The sequence below is a fragment of the Procambarus clarkii genome, chromosome 9 (genome assembly GCF_040958095.1).
Source record: "Procambarus clarkii isolate CNS0578487 chromosome 9, FALCON_Pclarkii_2.0, whole genome shotgun sequence".
NCBI classification, from domain to species: domain Eukaryota; kingdom Metazoa; phylum Arthropoda; class Malacostraca; order Decapoda; family Cambaridae; genus Procambarus; species Procambarus clarkii.
In genome coordinates, this window is record NC_091158.1 from 31,586,656 (window position 1) to 31,604,502 (window position 17,847).

Here is a 17,847-nt window from a genome sequence, read left to right on the forward strand (position 1 = left end):
TAATAATATTTTTACATAATCTGTAACTGCCTCTCGCAGATGTTAGCACTGCCTTTCTCTTATGTAAACTCTGCCTCCCTCTTATGTTAACGCTGCCTTCCTCTTATTTTAGCACTGTCTTTCTCTAATATAAACACTGCCTACCTTTTATGTTAGCACTGCCTTTCTCTAATGTTAGCACTACCTTTCTCTAATGTTAGCACTATCTTTTTCTAATGTTAGAACTGCCTTTCCGCTTATATTAGTATTGCCTTTCTCTAATGTTAGCACTGCCTTTCTCTAATGTTAGCACTGACTCCCTCTTATTTTAGCAATGCCTTTCTCTTATGTAAACACTCCCTCCCTCCTATGTTAACACTGCCCCTCTTATTTTCCCTCTACCTTTCTCTTATGTTAGCATTACCCCCCAATAACCTTTCCTATCTCCCAATTTTCGTTAATTATCTGTACATAACTATTCTCCCATGAGCTAAAAACACACAGTGAAAAGGTAATGTTTTTGATCGCCAGGTCGTGCTTCATGCTTCAAGCATCCTCGGTGTTACTTGTGATCTCTACCTGGTGTTGCTACCACTATTCCGCCCACGCTTCCCCAGTGCCACCTGTCGCAGCCGCCCTTAGCCCGCCATCTCACGACTTCAGTTTCATCAACAACAGAGAGGAATCTGAAGGTTTGCCAGAGAAAGGAGTGCTCAAATACTTCAATCCAGGCAGGCAGGGCTGGGTGGACGGTGCTGAAGATTATCACCCATTTGCTGAGGATGTCTCCAGGAGAGGCTTCAGTGATAAGAACTTTATGAGGTGAGATGGGCAGTAAGAATATGTGTCGAGAGACAAAACTAGAGAATATGGTGAGGGAATGGGATAACTATTGGTTGGATTGGAAGTATATACAGAAGAGGCCGAGGACTGGAAATATTAAGCAGCACTGATCAAAGCTTGGGCCGTAGAGTTAACTAAACACTTGCTACTCAGTACAGGGAATAAGTCATTGAGAAACAGCAAAAGGTGAGTATGAAATACAATATTGAATAATATGAAACACTAATACAAATTTATTAAAAATTACTAATATGGCTCACGGGAACATTAAATAATAATTTAATTGGAAAGAAATTGTCATAGTTAGCTATTTAAATAAAAAGTATTTAAATACTTGGGATGCGTGCTGGGATTGATGATCAGATCTTTGAGGGTAACTTTGAGGAAGTCCTTGAGTCGTTTCTTCTGCCCCCCCCCCTAACTGAACATGTGTCCTGACCTTGAGAAGCTCACCTTCGGGGTCTAAGATGACCATGACTTCAATATATCAGGTCGAAGGTCGGTGGCTGTATGTCAGCTGGTGATGGATGAGACCAATCTGGGTCCGGAAGGGTCGCCCACACATAGGACATATGTGGGTGGGTGCTATTGCTGAAGTGGAGGTGGCTCTAGCTTTGCTGCGGCGCATTTCCCCATTGTCTCTGCCAGCACAGGCACCTGTGTTGGCTATGCTTTTGCAAGTTGGATGGCCTGAGATAACAACTCTCAAGTATTTGGGGTGGTGTCTTTATCTCTGATCGTCAGCTTGAGGCAGTCCATGAATTGTTTATTTTTCCTGCTAAGTGAATGTTTGCCCTGGCATTGTTTTTCGTACAGCAGCTGTTTTGGTAATAGGCTGTCAGGCTTTTTGGCAACTTGGTCTGCCCATCTATACTTCTTTTTTTGTAGGAGTGTGTAGACGCTAGGAATACCGACCTCTTCCAGGACCTTCGTGTCCGGGTTTTTCTCCTGCCACCTAATGTGAAGGAGTCTGCGGAGACAGATCAAGTGAATGTGATTGAGCTCTTTGGCGAGTCTGTCGTTGATAGTCCAGGTCTCGCTGTCGTCGAGAAGGGTTGTGAGTACCATTGCACGGTAGACCTTCAGTTTGGTGGTAAGGCTGAGATGCGAAGGTCAACTCCACTTCCAGATATTGTCACGGAATCTTCCAAAAGCAGCGCTGACTTTAGCGATCTTGTTGTTGACTTCTGCATCTATATTCACCGCTTTTCAGAGTATGGCGCCAAGATAGGTAAAGTTGTTATTTGCCTGCCAGTTCTGCCACATGAATGTGATGTGAGGTTCCTTGTAGGGTATTCCAGGTGCAGGTTTGCACATGATATCCCTGTCTTTTTGGAGCAGATAACGAGACCAAAGTTGTCGCAGGCTTCTGAGAAGCAGTACATTTCATGCTGCATCATTTTCTCTGTGCTGGCGTTAAGGGTGCATTCATCAGTGAGCAAGAAGCCTCTTATGACAGTTTCCTGTACCTTTCTAATTGCCAGTAGGCACCTGAGGTTGAACAGCTCACCGTCAGTCCTGTATCTGATGGGTATTCCATCCTGGCAATCACAGAAGACGTGAGCATGGCCGAGACTACCATGCTGAAGTGAGTTGGGGGCGACAAAACAGCCCTGCTTCAAACCGTTCGTCAGTATGATGGCTTTTAAATCGTCTCCATCGTCCATTACTTTCGCCATTATGCCATCGTGGAACTGCCGGACAATCGCAGTGAATTTGTGGGGACAGCCAGACTTTTCCATTACCTTCCACAGGCAAGCTTTGTTCACCATATAAAAGGCCTTGGTCAGGTCGACGAAAGACACGAAGAGGTGGCTATGTTGCTCTTGAAATTTTTTCTTGAAGCTTGAGTGCAGCAAATCGTTTTTTGCCGAACAGTTTCGTGTTCTGTGCAGAAGCCACATTGGGTTTCTGGGAGGAAATCTTGCTCAAAGTGTTGAAGGAGGCAGTTGAGCAAGATAGGAGCCAGGATCTTAGCGGGGATGGACAGGAGTGAAGTGCCCCAGGGTTTGTCGCAAGACTGGCGGTTAATTTTTCTCTTGTAGATGTGAATTATGTTGGGATCTTTTAATTGTTGTGGGACCTTCACTTCATCTCATATGGACTGGTAGAGCTTTTTCAATTTCTGCATCGTGGCTGGGCCTCTTGTTTTGTATACTTAAGCAGGGATTGCATCTGATCCTGGCGGATTACCAAAGGAAAGCTGCTTGATGGCCTTCCTGACTTCTACTATGGGAGCTTTATCAAGGTTCTGGTTGACCTTCACTTGAGGTAGACGAGCAATGACCTCATTGTTGATTACGGCAAGGCAGTTAAGAACCTTATCAAAGTGCTCAACTCATTTGTCCAAGATCAACTTCTTCTTTGTCAGCATTTGAATCCCATCTGCACTGAGGACGGAAGCAGAGCCAGGTGTTGTTGTTGTTGTTTAAGATTCGCTACTTAGAACAAAAAGTTCCAAGTAGCACGGGCTATGGTGAGCCCGTAGTTGCAGAGTCAGAGGATTGTGGTCCATATATAGCATTCTGAGCGTCATAAAAACGCTTGGTGTCGTGAGTGTCCGTGTAACCTTGGATTTCATCGGCATTCTGGCTAAGCCATGCATCCTGCATCTCACTGAGTTACCTTTGCACAGTTCTTCGTGCATTGGCAAAGGCATCTGTCTTCTCTTGCTATGTTCGGTCGTTCTGGTGTGCACGGAACAGGTGATGATTTTTTACAACAATACCTGTTTGTCCTAATTGTTTTCATCGAACCAGTCCTGCTTTCTGTGGATTGTTGGTCCGAGGTTCTCAAAGCAAATATAGTAGACTGCATCTCTGAAGGCTGCCCATCTCACCTTCATGCTATTCTCGCTGTTGTTGGATTTGTCTAGGATCCTCCCTTCTTGGTTGTTGGTGAATCGTTCAGCAACTTGCTGCTCTACAACTTGGAGTCACTGACTTTCTTTACAGTATTCTGACCTTGTGGTCTTCTCATGGCAGGATGCGAAGTTTGCACTTGGACAAGTTGAAGCAATGGTCTGTCCAGCAGTCGGCACCAAACATGGCCTTAGTCACTCACGTCCTGGCGGTCTTTCTTCCTAGTGATGACATAGTCAATCAGATGTCATTACCTAAGGGAGGGTGCATTCATGGTGGCTTGTGTGTTGGTGACGATGAGGTCGGGCGTAGCACACACTGTGAGCAGCAGAAGGCCGCTGCTGTTGTAGTTGCCAGTGTCATGTCTTCCAATGATCCCTTCCCAGTCCTGGAAGTTTGTCCCTTCTCTGGCGTTGAAGTTAAGGATAATATGTTTATCTGAATTGTGGACTGCTGCAACGAGGATGTCGAGATCCTCATAGAACCTTTCCTATATGTCACATGAGTTGGTCATGGTTGGGGCATATGCGCTGGTCAGCGTTGCAGTCTTCTTGCTTCCAAATGGGAGCTAGAGTGTAATTAGGAGGTAGTTGATGCCCTCTGGGAGATTGCTAAGTTTTTCGGCGAGGTGGGATCTGATGGCAAATACAACACCAGCTTCTCATTGTTCAAGGATACTTAATTTATCCCTCCAGAAAAGGTGTACCCACAACCACGTTCTATAGGATGACCTTTGTCAGCCAAGCGTGTTTCACTGAGGGCTGCTATGTCCACATTGTAACCTGTTAGTTCCTTTGCAATCAACGCAGTTTGCCTTTCAGTTCTGTCTGTCATTGTTTTGTACAGGAGAGTTCGAACGTTCCCAATGCCGAGATTGAGCACCCTCATTTTTGTCTTTATATTTGATTTGATCAAGGGAAACATTGTGCCTGGACCATATTTAGAACCCCCTTGACAATTTTTGGCGCTGCTCAACAGTACACCTTCACAAATTTTTGTGAAATAAAACACAAAGAAACGTTCACGATTATTCATGGACTTTTTGGAAAATTACATAAAGTTCCAAGAATTTAAAAAATGCCATAATCCTCAGAAACACGTAAATTAAATTCTGAATTACCCCTTTCCTTTGGAAATTGAAAGCCAACACACAAATTCCAAAATGCGATATATTATACCCAGCAAACACAAATCATCTACACAACGTTCGCCTATCTCTTCCCATAGGTGTGGGAATGATTTGCATTGAGAATGGTGCAGGAGAGCCTTTGAGAAACTTTTACTCAAAAAATCCAAACACAAAGGTTTAATTATAAATTGTTTTTCTACAATTATTTTCTTCCAAATGTAAAACAAATAGTTTTTACATGTTTAAATATAAAATTTATGGTGTTTTTTTGTAAAATTCATTAATAAATTGTGAATGATATATATTGGCTGAGTGAAACCTTTAAAATCCATTTAGTTATAATATGAACAGAAAAAAGTAGTTTTCCAAATTTTCTAAAAATCGCTCTTTTTAACACAATTTGACTCCTTATGCATTCCACTAAACACTAATATCATGTTTAAATATATAATTTATGTATTATTCCCTAAGATAATTTATATAAATTATAAAAGTTGCTGGAAAGTGGTGAGAAAGAATCTGAAAACGTTTTGTTGTCTTATATTGGCGTGTTCTTATTAACTAGAGTGAGTAAGAGTGAGCGAGAGTGGGTAAGAGTGAGTAAGAGTGACTGAAGGTGAGTGAGAGTGCCAGAGAGTGTGGAAGTGTGAGTAAGAGTGAGTATAAGTAAGAGTGACTGAGAGTGAGTAAGAGTGACAGAGTGAGTAAGAGTGAGAGTAAGGGTGACAGAATGAGTAAGAGTGAGAGTAAAGTGATTGAGAGTAAGGGTGAGTATGAGAGTAAGAGTGATTGAGAGTTAGAGTGAGAGTAAGAGTGATTGAGAGTTAGTGAGAGTAAGAGTGATTGAGAGTAAGAGTGATTGAGAGTAAGAGTGAATGAGAGTAAGAGTGATTGAGAGTAAGAGTGATTGGGAGTAAGAGTGATTGAGAGTAAGAGTGATTGGGAGTAAGAGTGATTGGGAGTAGGAGTTAGAGTGAGAGTAGGAGTAAGAATGAGAATAAGAGTGATTGAGAGTGAGTAAGAGTAAGAATGAGAGTAAGAGTGATTGAGAGTAAGAGTGATTGAGAGTAAGAGTGATTGGGAGTAAGAGTGATTGGGAGTAAGAGTAAGAGTGAGAGTAAGAGTAAGAATGAGAATAAGAGTGATTGAGAGTAGGAGTGATTGGGAGTAGGAGTGATTGGGAGTAAGAGTGATTGAGAGTAAGAGTAATTGAGAGTAAGAGTATGAGAGTAAGAGTGAGAGAGTGAGTATGAATGGGTAAGGGTGACTGAGAGTGAGTAAGAGTGACAGAGTAAGAATGACAGAGTAAGAGTGACAGAGTAAGAGTGACAGAGAGTAAGAGTGACAGAGAGTAAGAGTGACAGAGAGTAAGAGTGACAGAGTAAGAGTGAGTATGAGAGTGAGTAAGGATGACTGAGAGAAAGAGTGAGTAATAGTGCGTAAGAGTGATTGAGAGTTAGAGTGAGAGTAAGAGTAATTGAGAGTTAGTGAGAGTAAGAGTGATTGAGAGTAAGAGTGATTGAGAGTAAAAGTGATTGAGAGTAAGAGTGATTGAGAGTAAGAGTGATTGGGAGTAAGAGTGATTGAGAGTAAGAGTGATTGGGAGTAAGAGTGATTGGGAGTAGGAGTAAGAATGAGAATAAGAGTGATTGAGAGTAAGAGTGAGTAAGAGTAAGAATGAGAGTAAGAGTGATTGAGAGTAAGAGTGATTGAGAGTAAGAGTGATTGAGAGTAAGAGTGATTGGGAGTAAGAGTGATTGAGAGTAAGAGTGATTGGGAGTAAGAGTGATTGGGAGTAGGAGTAAGAATGAGAATAAGAGTGATTGAGAGTAAGAGTGAGTAAGAGTAAGAATGAGAGTAAGAGTGATTGAGAGTAAGAGTGATTGAGAGTAAGAGTGATTGAGAGCAAGAGTGATTGGGAGTAAGAGTGATTGGGAGTAAGAGTAAGAGTGAGAGTAAGAGTAAGAATGAGAATAAGAGTGATTGAGAGTAAGAGTGATTGGGAGTAAGAGTAAGAGTAAGAATGAGAGTAGGAGTGATTGAGAGTAGGAGTGATTGGGAGTAGGAGTGATTGGGAGTAAGAGTGATTGAGAGTAAGAGTAATTGAGAGTAAGAGTATGAGAGTAAGAGTGAGAGAGTGAGTATGAATGGGTAAGGGTGACTGAGAGTGAGTAAGAATGACAGAGTAAGAGTGACAGAGAGTAAGAGTGACAGAGAGTAAGAGTGACAGAGAGTAAGAGTGACAGAGAGTAAGAGTGACAGAGAGTAAGAGTGACAGAGAGTAAGAGTGACAGAGTAAGAGTGACAGAGAGTAAGAGTGACAGAGAGTAAGAGTGACAGAGAGTAAGAGTGACAGAGTAAGAGAGTGAGAGTGATTATGAGAGAGTTAAGAGTGTGAGGTGTGAGAGGGTTTTTTTTTTTTTTTTTTTTTTTTTTTTTTCTACCACAGACGTGGCCACACATTTACAATGCTAACCAGCATATATACATTTTCTTCTGTCCTCCATGGAGGCCAGGGAGGCAGGATGTGTGGTCACAGGCGAGGCCTAGGCCTCGTGATCTCTAATGTTGGTTTTTATATATATGTTGGATTTTTTGTCCTGTTTCAAATTATAATTATTTAGCAGGAATGTAATAAGATATTGCACAGTATTAATGTGACAATAATATATGCATTATTTCCTTGATAATCAAACTTGTTGTTCAAAGATAATATACAATCTTTGAAGGAAACAATTTGAGAGCGCGAGCTGGCAACACTGGGCTGGTGGGTGAGAGAGACATATGGTTAGTTGTGCTCAGACCTTCAGTGGTGAAGGGTGTGTCCCAGCTGGCTGCCACCCGCCGCCCACCACCAGCCGCCACCCGCCACCCACCACCAGCCGCCACCCGCCACCACCCACCACCCACCACCAGCCGCCACCCACCACCAGCCACCACCCGCCACCACCCACCACCAGCCGCCACCTGCCACCACTCACCACCAGCCGCCACCCGCCACCCACCACCAGCCGCCACCCGCCACCCACCACCAGCCGCCACCCGCCGCCACCCGCCACCCACCACCAGCTGCCACCCACTACCAGCCGCCACCCGCCACCACCCACCACCAGCCGCCACCTGCCACCACCCACCACCAGCCGCCACCCGCCACCACCCACCACCAGCCGCCACCCGCCACCAGCCACCGCCACCCATCACCGCCACTCACCACCCGCCGCCACCACCCACCACCCGCCGCCACCCGCCACCCACCACCAGCCGCCACCCGCCACCACCCACCACCAGCCGCCACCCGCCACCACCCACCACCAGCCGCCACCCACCACCCGCCACCAGCCGCCACCCGCCACCAGCCACCGCCACCCACCACCGCCACTCACCACCCGCCGCCACCACCCACCACCAGCCGCCACCCGCCACCAGCCACCACCAGCCGCCACCCGCCACCAGCCACCGCCACCCACCACCGCCACTCACCACCCGCCGCCACCACCCACCACCCGCCGCCACCCGCCACCCACCACCAGCCGCCACCCGCCACCACCCACCACCAGCCGCCACCCGCCACCACCCACCACCAGCCGCCACCCGCCACCACCCACCACCAGCCGCCACCCGCCACCACCCGCCACCAGCCGCCACCCGCCACCAGCCACCGCCACCCACCACCGCCACTCACCACCCGCCGCCACCACCCACTACCAGCCGCCACCCGCCGCCACCCGCCACCCACCACCAGCCGCCACCCGCCGCCACCCGCCACCCACCACCAGCCGCCACCCGCCGCCACCCGCCACCCACCACCAGCCGCCACCCGCCGCCACCCGCCACCCACCACCAGCCGCCACCTGCCACCACCCACCACCAGCCGCCACCCGCCACCACCCACCACCAGCCGCCACCCGCCACCACCCACCACCAGCCGCCACCCGCCACCACCCACCACCAGCCGCCACCCGCCACCACCCACCACCAGCCACCACCCGCCACCAGCCACCGCCACCCACCACCGCCACTCACCACCCGCCGCCACCACCCACCACCCGCCGCCACCCGCCACCCACCACCAGCCGCCACCCGCCACCACCCACCACCAGCCGCCACCCGCCACCACCAGCCGCCACCCGCCACCAGCCTCCACCCGCCACCAGCCACCGCCACCCACCACCGCCACTCACCACCCGCCGCCACCACCCACCACCAGCCGCCACCCGCCACCAGCCACCGCCACCCACCACCGCCACCCGCCGCCACCACCCACCACCACCACCCACCACCACCAGCCGCCGCCGCCACCACCACCCACCACCACCGCCGCCACCACCCATCACCGCCGCCGCCACCACCACCCACCACCACCGCCGCCGCCACCACCCATCACCGCCGCCGCCGCCACCACCCACCACAGCCGCCGCCGACACCACCGCCACCACCCACCACAGCCGCCGCCGACACCACCGCCACCACCCACCACAGCCGCCACCACCACCCACCACCACCACCACCACCCACCACCGCCGCCACCACCAGCCGCCACAAGCCGCCACCGCCCGCCACCGCCCTCCACCAGCCGCCATCACCACCACCACCACCACCAGCCGCCATCACCGCCACCAGCCGCCACCAGCTGCCACCACCACCAGCCGCCACCACCACCACCACCAGCCGCCACCAGCTGCCACCACCACCAGCCGCCATCACCGCCACCAGCTGCCACCACCACCAGCCGCCACCACCACCACCACCAGCCGCCATCACCGCCACCAGCTGCCACCACCACCAGCCGCCACCACCGCCACCAGCTGCCACCACCATCAGCCGCCACCACCAGCCGCCACCACCGCCACCACCACCTGCCACCAGCCGCCACCACCGCCCGCTATCAGCCGTCACCGCCTGTTGCCACAGTCGCCACCGCAAGCCGCCACCGCCAGCCGCCACCAGCCCCCCCCACCGCCGATCTTCACCACCCACCACAGCCGCCGCCGCCCGCCACCGCCCGCCACCACCCACCACAGCCGCCACCACCCACCACCCGCCGCCACCACCAACCACCACCAGCCGCCGCCGCCACCCACCACCCGCCGCCACCACCCACCACCACCAGCCGCCGCCGCCACCACCACCCACCACCACCGCCGCCACCACCCACCACCACCAGCCGCCGCCGCCACCACCACCGCCGCCACCACCACCCACCACCACCGCCGCCACCACCCACCACCACCAGCCGCCGCCGCCACCACCACCCACCACCACCGCCGCCACCACCACCCACCACCACCGCCGCCACCACCCACCACCGCCAGCCGCCACCACTCATCACAGACGCCGCCACCCGCCACCGCCCGCCACCACCGCCAGACACAGCCGCCAGTGTCTGCCACTGTCCGCCACCGCCGCCACTGTCCGCCACCGCCGCCACTGTTCGCCCGCCGCCACTGTCCGCCCGCTGCCACTATCCGCCACCGCCACCACTGTCCGCCACCGCCACCACTGTCTGCCACCGCCACCACTGTCTGCCACCGCCACCACTGTCTGCCCGCCGCCACCACTGTCCGCCCGCCGCCACCACTGTCCGCCCGCCGCCACCACTGTCCGCCCGCCGCCACCACTGTCCGCCCGCCGCCTCCACTGTCCGCCCGCCGCCACCACTGTCCGCCCGCCGCCACCACTGTCCGCCCGCCGCCGCCACTGTCCGCCCGCCGCCGCCACTGTCCGCCCGCGCCGCCACTGTCCGCCCGCCGCCGCCACTGTCCGCCTGCCGCCGCCACTGTCCGCCCGCCGCCGCCACTGTCCGCCCGCCGCCACTGTCCACCACCGCCGCCAAAGCCGCCACGGTCCGCCCGCCACCACTATCCGCCACAGCCGCCACTGTCCGCCCGCCGCCACTGTCCGCCCGCCGCCACTATCCGCCACTGTCCGCTCGCCGCCACTATCCGCCACCGCCGCCACTGTCTGCCCGCCGCCACTGTCCGCCCGCCGCCGCCACTGTCCGCCCGCCGCCACTATCCGCCACCGCCGCCACTGTCCGCCACAGCCGCCACTCTCCGCCGTACAGCCTCCCCTCTCTCCGTTAGTAAATAATTATAATTGTTAGTAAATAATAAAAGAAATATAAATTATTAGATTTTTTTTTACCCTTAAATTGGTTTTAATATTTAAATTGAAAATAATAATATAATATAAAATATAATAAAAATAATATAATATAAAATATAATTTAATTTCAAGAAATTTAACTTTAAACACAAAGATGTGAAAAGGGTTCAGATTATTGGCTCAAACCTTTCATAAGAGATTCATATTGGTATATGAATGGATTATGAATGACTCATGTTAGGAGTGAAAAGTTGCCACAACATCTCAAATTAGTGTTAGATACATATGTCTTGGTTATAAGTTTTGGAAACCTATTTAAGTCCACACACAATATCGTATCTGATACGATAAAACAAACGTTTCCAATACTTTCAAATACTTTCCAGATATGTTGTGGCAACCTAAAATTGTTTGCTGGGATATTCTGTTTGAATATCATTAGAGACATTCGGACACTTGCTCTTAATAAGCTATTAGTAATATTGTAAACAGAGAGCGATGGATAAAGATAAACATAAATGAGAAATGGAAATGGGGGGTGGAAGGGAAAAACAGAAGAGAGGGGAAGAATTGGGCAGAGGGGGTGATGAAGGTGGGGGAGGAGATGGGGGAGGGGGGTGGTGAAGGTGGTGGATGAGTCAGTAGAGGGGGGTGGAGGAGGCGGGGATGGGGGTGGATGAGTCGGAGGACGTTAGTGAGGAGTCAGGGAAGCGGGTAGGTGATGGTGGTGGAGGAGTAAGAGTCCGGGGGGGGGGGGAAAGACGTGATGAATGATCCAGAATGAAATGTATGTCGTACTTTCCCAAGAGTTTATGTCATAATAAAAAATATATTTTCTAAAGAGTTGCTTCAGTTTTTAATATATTGTCTAAGAGAAGGGGAAGAGCGAAAATACAGGGGAAAATGTGGGAAGGGGAAGGGGTTCACAGAACATTATGGAAGAGGAGGGGAGAGGGGGGATGGGGACAGATAGATGGATATATATATATGAAGCTAGATAGATAGATGGATAAATATATAGATATATAGGTAATGTAGATAGATGTATAGACAGATAGTTGCATTACAGTTTCATATTATTAACTTGTCTTCCTTTTAGCTAAAACTAAGTCCAATATGCAGTTTTCTGCATTGGCTTCATAAAATTTTGTCCAGGGAAGCTGTTTTCAAATATAAAAAATCCTCTTCATTATTAATTTGTTTTCTGCAAACCATTTTAGAAAAATATAAAATCCACTTTAACACAAACATGTTTAAACCTAGAGAGATTTTCCTCAATAAATCTTCCTTCTCTCTGTCAGAGTTCAGTAACATATAAGCAGTTGTCACGTGGAGGTGGTCCGGTCGGGGCTCTGCTAACACTCGGCTGCTAGGGGCTCAAAAGGCCCAAATACTCAGCCCCTCCGACTCCCTGGATTCACCGGAGTCTCCTTGGTCACACAAGAGAGGACCAACAAAGCCCACCTCCGCAGGTCTTTGCTTCCACCACAAAGGGGTGCCACTGATTCACCCTGGAAGCCCTTCAGTCAAACACGGGGAAACTGCTGTTAACAGTTCCGGCCTAGACCCGTGGGGGAGTGAAGGAAGACTCAGGCTTACCTTATCACCATAACCTCCCTGAGTCTTGCCTGCCAGACAAAAAAGGTTGCAGGAACTCCTTTCCCGCCTGTCTTCTCTATCTTCTCCTTAGCAAGGTCGCCAGCTGGGTTATTATATCTGCACCCCAGCAATGCAGTTCAGTGGGTTTATTATATATTGTTTGTAGCCAGAAGGTTGCTACTCCCATGGATCTGCTACTAGACTGTCGGCCCAGGGTACTCTCCCAGGAAGGTCTGTGTGGCTTTACCTCTCTGTAGCCACTACGTTAATAGTTGCCACCATTCAGGCACCGATACTGATTGGATGGCTAAGGGTACACTTTTATGTAAGTCTGTGCTGTCTTTACCACCCTCCAGGCAATAAGAACTGCTATAGAGAACGTAGTGTTCCCTAGGTGGTACTATGATAACCTTCGTGTATGCTCATAGAGAAATATCATAAATGGAGGCACACTTAAACACAGTGATAAAATGTGTGAATTTACTGATGTAAATTACATGAACACACACACAAACACAAGTTATACATGAATATGGAAATATGGATACTAAGTCTGGAGATCGTCAGCCTCTTCTTCCACGACCTCCAACACTCCTTCAACTGGGCAGGAAGACAGGAGTCCCACACTCTCACAGGAGGGCCTCTTCACCACGTCGGCGCCTCTTCTTCACTGTCCTGCCATCCATACACAATGTCCCCTCTGACAGTCCTGGACACAAGCTGCCTTGCAGCCTATTCTACTATTAAAGTATTTAAGTCCTGCTGCCACATACATAAGTAACTATTGTGGCCTAACTAGCCTACTCACACAAGGGGTAATGGGAGGGAAAATGATCTACCTTACATTCCTGGCTCACGACGCCTGTCCCTCGATGGTGTGAGGTTCCCACGCTTCCTTGGGTCGATCCTTGACGATCCAGGACGTTCCACAGGTCCTCAGGTATCGTGAAGCCTTCGCGTCGTCGCCGTTCCAATCCCTGAGATTCAGCTGCCCCAATCCTGGTTCATCGATGGGCGCTGAGCTAATCACTATTTTTCCCACACTCGCCCCTTCCACAAAGCGTTGCTCCTTGTCCTAGGCACGGTGTCGTCCTTCCAAGATTCTCATTGGATGTGACCCGGTCACAGCTAGGCCTGCCTGCCGCACCTTCCAGACGTCACGTCCAGCGGCGCCGCCCCAGCGTCGTCGCCGACTATTTTCCAAGTTTGGCACTTCTCTGCTCAATGAACTTGGTTCCTTATTTGCTTCCCAGAAGCGCAGGGTCCCCAATAATTTATGGTGGGCTGCGATGGCTAGTTAATCCACTGAATAAGGCTTGTAGAGCCTCTAATCCTTGAGAGCAGACCGAGGCGCGTCCTGTCGCTTCCAAGGTCGGATCCACTCTGACGTTGGCGCCGCCCGGGGCACTCGGTGACGTCATGGCGGGCCCTGATTGGTCGCCCGCGACCTAATTCGGCCAATCCGCGATCGGCTAATGTCCCTTCCAAAAGGTCATATCTGCCATAGGGGATACTTTTTCATTTTATATCAGGGCGCCAATTTCTCCTTATTTACAACTTATAATGTAACTTCCTTCCTTTAACTGGCAGCCGGTCTGGTCGCCACATATGTCAATAGACTCCCTGAACCTCAGAGAATCAGTAGGGAGAGCTGATATGACTCTTTAAGCCGGCAAACGAAAGAAATAGGAGAGGGCACCGTAACAGGGAAGCCAGGGAAGCGGTTTTCAACTATAAAAAGTCCTCTTCATTATTAATTTGTTTTCTGCAAACCATTTTAGAAAAATATAAAACCCACTTTAACACAAACATGTTTGAACCTAGAGAGATTTTCCTCAATAAATCTTCCTTCTCTCTGTCAGAGTTCAGTAACATATAAGCAGTTTATGTTAATAAGTTATAATTTTTCATTTATCTGTAAATAGTTTTGTGTTGATCAGTTTTAAGCCAATCGATGAAATTACAAAATAAATTTCAATTGACGAGAAGTGGGAGTGACAATGTCTCCTCACAGCACGTTAAGAACAAAGTGCAATAGCCTAAGAAATGTATATAACAAGTTATGTACACTATAAAAGCTTCTGAATGGTATACAACAGGTTTAGTATAAGGTGCAACGGCTTCAGACTATTGCTTATCAGATTCAGATTGTTGTTCATTAACTACTGCTGTTCTTTCTGAGTCATTCATTCTTATAGACTCAGTGATGTTTGTTTCTCACACAGTTCTCTTCATTTACATCAGTATCATGTAATTACTGGATTTTTCTCTTAAAGATTCGGCCGTGGTGGTCACAACGTCCTGCGATTTGGTCGGTCCCTTGATACTCGAAGCAACACCTTGTGTCTTGTTGGCTGCGATGAAGAGCCTAAAACCCAAGACCACACCTCCCTCTCTACTTCTTTCCATCCGACGACCCGTGCTGAACGAGATATCCAGTCCCCTGAACCCGGACAGCAAACGTCTCAGCGCAAGAAGAGAGCCGCCAGTAAAACCTTTAATGGCTTCAGGAAGACGCCGTCTTACAGTCCTTCCTCCTGGGCCAGAGGGTTCCAACCTGAGGAACGGATAATCGCCGTGTCTTCTGAGGATCCTATGGACGTGAACTTAATGCATTTCGGCAATGATCGCAACCTTCTCAGATTCGGCAAGCACGACAGAGCCAACGAATATCCCCCATCTTCCTCATCGGAGTTCAGTGGCTCCATGATCATGACACCAGCTCAATACACTCACCGAGTGAGGTCACCTCAGAGAGTTTTCTTGAGGTTTGGTTAAACTGGAACGAGACCCCGACCACATTTACACTTAAGATTTCAAGTATCGGTGAACTACCTAGTCAAACCCCCATTAAACCAAAGAATAAATTGAATGAAACCCGCTAGTATGTACATCTAAATATATATATATTTTATTTTGGATAAGGCCTTCAATTTATTTTATTACCTCTTCATTTACAACATGTTCAGGTAAATTACACATCAGCGGAAATGGTAACAAATCTGTAAAGTTGAAGTCCTGCAAATTTATACTGACATATATAAATAATACCCAACTCCTGTCAGGGCGTTAAAACAATGCAAGTACAATCTCAGAAGAAAGAAACAATACAACTACATGTGTGAATAGTGGCAGTGAACGTGCGTATGAGCTTAGATCAGGTCAAGTTAGCAGATACTCAGCAGCTGGGTCCTTTTACTTTCAAATTTTGTGAGGTTCACGTGTATAATTATTATTTTGTTAAGTCATTTACTTTATAAGCAATATTAAAAGCTACATATATTATAATTATATTTATAATATATATATACTGTATGTATAAACATTTCTTTTAATTTGATATTCATAAGTCATATATACACTAAATGTTTCAGCACGAATATACTCATTGATCTTTAATTTGCATATTTGTTAAAAATTAATGGATTATTATTTTTAAAGAGGCCAAATACCTATATGATCAATGATTATTTTACTGTTATCCCAATTTTTTTATACTTTCTAAATATTTATATGAACATAAGCTGTGTAGTATTGTAGATATCAGAAAATCTTCTCAATAAATGACTTGACGTACATGTTGTAATTACTTTTTGCTGTACTTCCCTAAAACTCATATATCACATAAAGCAACATATAATTATGACATTACTAAATATTTAGGCTACAAGACTTCTATATCTTGTACATGGTTCATAATTTAGTTGCTTTGTAAATAGAAGACTGATAATAGGTAATTAAACGTACAGTGTGTTTGGGGAAACCTTGCTTAGAATAAGCAAGGTTTTGCCTGAAGGAGGCATTCGAGCGGAATTCTGTGTTGCATTTCACTTACGAGATGGAGAAGGATGGGAAGCCATCCTTTCTAGATGTAACAATCATGGAAAGGAGCGGAGGTTTCCACACTGCAGTCTACACTAAGGAAACAATCATAGGAATGGGCCTCAATGCCAACAGTGACTGCCCAGAGAGGTACAAGAGTCATATTTAACAACATATGTTTACAAGAAAGATTGCTACCCAAAAAAATATAAATATATATATATATTTATATATTAGTATATTTTGGTAGCAGTCTTTCCTGTAGACATATATTATTAAATATGACCGAAAAAGTAAGATTAATAATTCTAACACGAATTTTCTCAATCTTTCGTACATTTCTTTTCACTGTTGGAGGTAAATCAAAAATCAATTCTCCAAAATTGATTTTTATTTCTAGTCTGACGCGACACGAGCGCGTTTCGTAAAACTTATTACATTTTCAAAGACTTTAGTTTACAAATACACAACTGAATAGAACTTACGCATCTCCGATTTTATATCTACATTCGAGAGAGGTGGATGGGGTGAGGTGGCATTAATAGGGTATTAATTTCATCAACACAAGACAGAACAAGAGGTGGTATTAATAGGGTATTAATTTCATCAACACAAGACAGAACACGAAACAATGGGTATTGAATAGAAGTGATTGTAGAAAGCCTATTGGTCCATATTTCTTGATGCTTCTATATTGGAGCGGAGTCGTGAGGTGGGTAGAATATAGTTGTGCATTAAATGGCTGTTGATTGCTGGTGTTGACTTCTTGATGTGTAGTGCCTCGCAGACGTCAAGCCGCCTGCTATCGCTGTATCTATCGATGATTTCTGTGTTGTTTACTAGGATTTCTCTGGCGATGGTTTGGTTGTGGGAAGAGGTTATATGTTCCTTAATGGAGCCCTGTTGCTTATGCATCGTTAAACGCCTAGAAAGAGATGTTGTTGTCTTGCCTATATACTGGGTTTTTTGGAGCTTACAGTCCCCAAGAGGGCATTTGAAGGCATAGACGACGTTAGTCTCTTTTAAAGCGTTCTGTTTTGTGTCTGGAGAGTTTCTCATGAGAAGGCTAATCAGTAAGCCTACTCATGAGAAACTCTCCAGACACCTTTGCTTTTAATTCGGATGTAAGAAGGTCACTACCAAAGATACCTTACAAGCAGAACTTATTGCAGAAGGAGGAAAGAATCGAGGCAATTAAAGAAGCACCATACTGTCCCCCGAGCTTAAAGCGGCAGCTAAAAGCCTTCGTGAGAACAAGGAGATAGTTGTCAGGAGAGGTGACAAGTCGCCAATATATGTCATTCTTAAAAAAGACGAATATCTGGCGAAAATGAACATCATACTCTCTGACCAAACTAAGTTCCAAAGGGTAACGAAGGACACTACAGCCGAATTAAAAGCAAAGGTCAACAAACTGATCGAAACTGTGAACGCCAAGAAATCCGGACTCCACCTTCCAAAGATCACTGGGGAATATAAACCTGGATATGCATATGGAAATGTCAAGAC

At 47.8% G+C, this 17,847-nt stretch overlaps 1 protein-coding gene across 1 annotated transcript; it reads left to right on the plus strand.

Annotated features, from left to right (window-relative positions):
* The first annotated feature begins 517 nt into the window (after positions 1 to 517).
* On the plus strand, positions 518 to 15,963 carry LOC123752020 (uncharacterized). Its single transcript, XM_045734083.2, has 2 exons — positions 518 to 801; positions 14,793 to 15,963. Exons 1-2 carry the CDS (start codon positions 521 to 523, stop codon positions 15,292 to 15,294), a joined length of 783 nt encoding a protein of 260 aa, XP_045590039.1. The 5' UTR covers positions 518 to 520; the 3' UTR covers positions 15,295 to 15,963.
* Positions 15,964 to 17,847: the final 1,884 nt, after the last annotated feature.

Excerpts from the sequence above, each read along its gene's own strand:
- LOC123752020 (XM_045734083.2), top strand. The coding sequence starts at position 521 with ATGCTTCAAGCATCCTCGGTGTTACTTGTGATCTCTACCTGGTGTTGC. Across the intron at positions 802-14,792 it reads AGTGATAAGAACTTTATGAG|ATTCGGCCGTGGTGGTCACA; the intron begins GTGAGATGGGCA and ends TTTCTCTTAAAG.